Consider the following 6,000-nt stretch of genomic DNA (forward strand, 5'->3'; position numbering starts at 1 on the left):
GCACTCGGGCATTGCCCGAGGGGCCGGTATTCGAATTCCAGCGGCCCAGTGGGTGCCTGAGTGGCCTTTCTGGAGGTAGAGGGTACTGCATAACTATATACTTATAAGGTTCCAAAGGCGAGACCTATTGGCTATGCCAGTGCTTGTTTCTAGAGGGTATTATGCTAAACCGAATTGGTTACAGGCTCATTATTGAAACGTGAAAGTAATGAAAAATGTGCCATTTGCTATTTTATGAAGCGTCTAAATCCCAAAACCCCTAAACAAAATGATTTTCCATTTTTGTCTCAGTATTTCCTTTGGTACCTGTGCTTACTGCCACCGATCATGCCAACTCTAAAGATGTCATGCCGCCAGGGGATTTACCTCCTTGCACTGTGGTTCACTGGACAGGTACGTGCTTCGTAAGAGACATTTATGACAGGTGAACCTTTTAATATTTTGATCTGTTCTCTAACAAATTGAGTTGGCAGTCTTTCTCTAGAGATAGTTCCATTAATTGGTTGATAACTTAAGCCATTTATAGAGTGTAAATGTAATAGGCATGTTTTAACAGAAGTATGTTGCTGACAAAAATAGTTGTATAAATGAAAACCGTTAATGAAGATGTACATATTCTTAAATGTAGCTACACTAAATCAGATTGTCTGCTATAAGTAACAAACTTCCAGAATCCAGGAGGCTTACAACCGTGATGTCCCGTGTATGTCCAGGATTGGATCCATGTCTGATTTTTCAGAATAGTCACAGAAATCAACAAACCATTGAATCTAAATGGAACTATTGTACATAGACAGTTGTTATCCCCCATATCAAGATTTTGGCCTCACGGTCAATGAGAAAATCTGGGCAAACTGCCTCCCTTTCTTGTAAAGTACATGCAATGGTGTGAATTGTAATGGCTCCCGAACTTCTAGGAAGTCAGAAATGTTACGGATCCTATGTGCCTAAAATTTGCAGAAAAACCGTATTGCTGTAATATAAAATATAGAAATTGCTGCAACACCTGCAGTGACCGTATTGAAACAGTCCTGCGGTACAAATATACTTTGCAGTGCATAAAATACCCACTAATAATTTGCCTCCTAAAGAAATGGCAAAACTTGGCCCCCCTTTTTTTTTTAAACAGTTTTTATTAAAGAAAAAAGATCTGCAATTGAATCTTTAACATTTGACAGAATATTAAGATGACAGTCTACAATATTCATTCAGTAGCATATATGGTTCTCACATTTGTTCGACATTGTGTGTTGTATAATACAGTCATAGTTGCATTGTTACATTTTTATACCTCCTCTTCTGAGTCCCGGTCCATTGCTGGGCGGGTACATATATTTCTTCTGTAGATATTCCATTTACCCAACACCCTCTCCCATTTTTTAGGGCATCCTCTGTGGATGTACGTGGCTTTTTCTGCCACCATAATCATATACATATTCCTGCATCAGTCTTCGAGAAATGGGGCCTGCACCGCCCCGCATTTCTGGGCTATATTTCGTTTAGCTATCATCATCCCGAGTGTTGCCCAAGTTTGGCCGGCACGATTCATGTCCGTTGGTTCCCATATATTCAGAAGACAACATTTGGATTTAGTTGGAACCGGACTCGAGCTGACCTCCATGATAGTGTTTATTACTGCTGTCCAGTATAGTTTGATAACCGGGCACTCCCACAAAATGTGGTAGAAGGTGCCTATGTTGTTACATTGACGCATGCTGCGCTGGTCAGTGGCTTTCCCTATTTTGCGTAATGTCACTCTAGTAAAGTATGTCCTATGTAGTATTTTAAGTTGTACCAGGCATATTCTGGTGGATACTGCCACTACCCTGGGTGATTCCATCGCCCCCTGCCAGTCAGTTTCATCCAGTTCCCCCACCTCTTCCTGCCATTTAACCCGTAGCTTTAACAAAGGGTCTATTTGGTTGTTAATGATTTTTCGGTATGTGAGGGAGATTGCTTTCTTGTCCATGTGGTCCGTTAATAGCCGGTCATCTAAGTGAGAGGCTTTAGGAAGAGTCTCCTCTGCTGGAATGGCTGCCTCTAGCGTGTGTTTAGCCTGCATGTACCCGAACATCTCGGCGGGGGCCATCTCGTATTGTTCCTGTAAGAGGGCAAAGGTAACAACCTCCCCCCCCCCTTCCATCTTGAAAAGGTATGTGTTCAAGATACTTTTAAAGTGTGGAAATTGAGGAATTCACATTTTAAAAGGCACCTAATAGAGACTTTATACTGGAGAAGAAATGGTGGTCAAAGAATTGGCATTCAAAAAATGACTGACAATCTACTTTCATTCAATCAGTTTGTAATTTCTCATTATAGTGTTTGATATCTATTTACGCCATTCCGTGCTTATTCAAAATAAATAGCTCCCCTGGAAATTGCTATAAATCGCATTCCCAAATAACTTTCGACCTATAATTTTATTTTCTATTTTACAACCTAACTATTAACGCTAACTCCTAAACTTGATGGATTCCTTTGCATCATACTTTATTGGTGTTTCATTGTTTATGTTCTGTGTACATATTGCATATAGATTTAGTAATTATAAAGGTGTGATGGAGGGCTCAGAGTGGGTCCCAGGATGCACAGTCTTTGTGTGTACTGTTTAAGATCACAGCTAACACTCTTTTCTGTTGCCTTCAGGGTACCTTTCAGACCCCAGGATTGAAACCTGTGGGAGTAGTGTCACCGTGTCAGCGAGGCCGGAGCTTGAATTGATTAGAGGCAGGTCCCTATCTCCCGAAGGCTCAATAGTGCTGCTGTAGGTAGAAATAGTACCACTAGTGTCAGTTCCTCAAACTATCCACCTCGATGTGCTCCCTTGGCTGTGTTTATTAGCAGAGTGCACATGGTTGCAAAAAGAAAAGTGAAGGGGAATTTCTTTAACCTATGCAGTGGGGCTTCGAAAGGAGTTCTGACGGAACCAGAGGCCACTGAAGAAGAGGGCTTATTAAAAGGAAGGCAATTGTTACTCAGTAATCCAAGGTGGTAAAGATGATGTGCACTATAGATGTGGAAGTGCAAAAAGTGGGTTAGTAGCTATGTGTTAATAGTGGAACAGTAGACAGAGAGAGCATAAAACAGAACAAAATGCGAGTCTTAAAAAAACTCATCCGCAAGGACTATGGCTGAGATGTAGGAGGATGTGCCACTAAGGCAGCGTTGTAGCTGGCTACAAAGGTGTAAGTGCTGCAAAGTAAAAGAATCTCAGGATTTTGGTTATCTCAACTGAGGTTGCAAATGAAGCCCTTTGTCAGTGGATGGTAGAAGAGTTTTGAGACTTGGTAACTAAGCAGGATGGTGGGGACCCTTCAGTGATTAAGGTGGCCTATACACAGCCTACAATGAGCAAAGGAGATGCCTCATTGTCTGGAGGCACTGTGATGGTGGCGGTACAGGCTCTGGAATGGAAAGAAGGTGATTATGGTGGGCGAGTTCAAGCTTCTTTTTTCTTCTGACTTCAATGCCCCCTTCCATTTAATCTTTTTGTGAGATCACAGCATCAGTAGCCTTCCCCATTCTTTTAATGGTGAAACTCCACAGGAAGGGGAATACATTTGCACAGGTAGTCTATGAAGACGTTTCTGGGGAAGTTACCGCTTAATGGTAGGTTACTGGTGTTATCTGACGTGTTCCTTGTTGGGGTTGCCCTGGGGTAAAGTGCGGTTACTGGTTTGAAGAAATAATAGTTAAGAGAGGGCAGTGGAACACGTGGATAAGTAAATATGTCTATAGTCCTATAATACTGATTTTGCCTCCTGCCATCCCTTTCTTGCCCTTGACCCATTTTGGGGCAACACTGATTTGGGAGTATGAAATTTCCACTTGTTGCAGACTACTTATTAAATGTTTGATGAAGTCTTTCTGTTGAGTTCTCAGTCCACAGATCTACATGTTGTTCTCGTCATGCGATAGTCCATTGCCACTTGGTGAGATGAGTTGATGGAAAAAATATATAAACCTAAAAATGTACAACAGACAATTGGATGAAAGATATCGGTCTCCCAAGTGCCATATTATGAAAAAACTGATGTGGTGCAAAAGACTTTCAAAGTTCATTCACATCATTCTGGATGCTTCTGTAGTGAGGAACTAGGCAAATGGGCTTTGTTCCCGTCCATTTTGCAGAAATATTTTTTTACCAGGGTAAAATGGACGAAACTGTGAAAACTATGTGGCATGTGTAATGCTTACGCATCATTTCCTTCAAGTAATAGAGATTTTAACAGAAAAAAAATCATCGTTTGTAAAGCAGCCCTTTTTAAGATTGAGGATATTGCACTCATTTTGCTACTTAAACTGATTAAATAGAATTGACTGGTTTTTACCTCAAACTCAAACCTGTCTATATAACGTTTGAAATGTGAAGAGATCTTTCTGCACATGTTATGTAACCACAGTAATAATAATTGTAAAGTAAGTTAGAGCCATGTTTACCTTTACTTGAATATACCACTTACTCTGTTACCTATTCTTCAACAACACAACAAGTTTAAAGGGATTTGATGTTTTTTCACCATTTAAAATGTTCTGTAATTAGGTCCGAACAATGTTACAGGAGCATTGCACTAGCATTTCAGAGGAAACAAAAACGGATTAAATTGTGAAGCATCTTTATCTGTCCATGTTCAATATACTTTTTTGTCTTTGATCAGAAATTCGAATAATCAACTGACATTTCTTTCTTTACTATTTCAGGCACTTTGGCTTGCTCCTGCCTATTATCTGGAATTTAAAGGACATAATACCTTTCTACTGATCTGGCTGGCTGGGCTACTTTTCCTTTTCATCAATTCCTTCATCCTTGTTCAAATCATCAACCACTACCAGCCCTGCATACAAAGAGCGAAGAAACTGAAGCTACATTAGCATGTGTTAAATTCTACAATCTGTCAGTCCTTATTAGTTGTCATGGGACCTGTTCTCACTTCTGGACATGTGAAAGGTTTCTGTAACCTGGGACTTCAGCACTGGGCAGAGAGTGAGGAATAATCCTTCAATAGGAAGCCTTTATCTAAGCCTTTAATTAGTATTTTAATTTAAAATGTGAGGCTTTTGATAAACGCAAACAAATTAAAGGAAAACTTATCCTGGTAAAGATGGGATATTGAACTGTGATGTTACCTTTCCATTGGCGTCGGCGGTTACCAGCTGCTTTCCTGATCCTGAACTATTATCACCTGTTGGAAGAATCAAGAGAGAGTTCCCCCGCTTTGACTGGCTGTTTGCTCATGTTACAAAAGCGAAATGAAAATTCAGAAGTGTCCTTCAGTATCATGAATCTGAAGTTTGAAGAAAATTTCAATCTTTTTGGAACTTGCAAATTTAGCAATGGCATTCTTTGTTTGTACAATTAATTTAGTTTCCTTTTGTGTTTCTCAGTCTTTTTGGAATTCATACATACATATAACTATGACATTCCTAGTTTTCCAGGAAGAGCAACTGCTGATGGAGAATTTGCAGTATATGTACACTTTTTTTTCCCAAAATTATTTTTATTGGTTTTATCATCTATACCAATGCCAACAATAACTTGCCACAGTCTTGTACACAATCTGCACATAGAACACAGCGTTACAGAATATAATGTCAGCGAGGCTACACTAAGGTCTAAAGGATAATGTTAACAGAGGTATCTGTAAGTACTGACAATCGTTCCCAACTCCTCAATCTCCCTTTTCTGTCTGGCTGAGGTCCTGGCAGTAAACCCAGGCTTTCTCCCTCTTGGGCACCACCTTCTCTCACCTGGTTATTCTATTGACCATCACTTTTCCAGTCCAGCAGTTGTAGGCATGCCAGGGATCCCACATCTTAAGAAATTTGTTCGGGCAGCCCCTTGCAGTGTACACTACTTTCTTTGCTACCATACAGTATGCCATGCCATTGGCCCAGAGTAGGGGGAGTTGTAGCACCCTATTCTTTAGCAAAGTCTCACTTTGCCTGGATGAAACCCACAGCACAGAATAAGAGCTGTTTCCTGGGAATATCTACCTCACT

At 40.4% G+C, this 6,000-nt stretch overlaps 1 protein-coding gene across 2 annotated transcripts in view; it reads left to right on the forward strand.

Moving 5' to 3' along the window:
- PIGM (phosphatidylinositol glycan anchor biosynthesis class M) overlaps nucleotides 1–5,377 on the forward strand; it is a 173,083-nt gene extending 167,706 nt beyond the window's left edge. For both annotated transcript variants that reach the window (XM_085606909.1, XM_085606911.1), the window contains 2 exons: nucleotides 292–393; nucleotides 4,702–5,377. In XM_085606909.1, the coding sequence (XP_085463035.1) occupies nucleotides 292–393; nucleotides 4,702–4,872 (273 nt within the window). In that variant the 3' untranslated portion in view covers nucleotides 4,873–5,377. The remainder of the gene's footprint in view (nucleotides 1–291; nucleotides 394–4,701) is intronic.
- The last annotated feature ends 623 nt before the right edge of the window (nucleotides 5,378–6,000 follow it).

This window comes from Triturus cristatus, chromosome 5_2 (assembly GCF_964204655.1).
Source record: "Triturus cristatus chromosome 5_2, aTriCri1.1, whole genome shotgun sequence".
In the NCBI taxonomy this organism is placed as follows: Eukaryota; Metazoa; Chordata; class Amphibia; order Caudata; family Salamandridae; genus Triturus; species Triturus cristatus.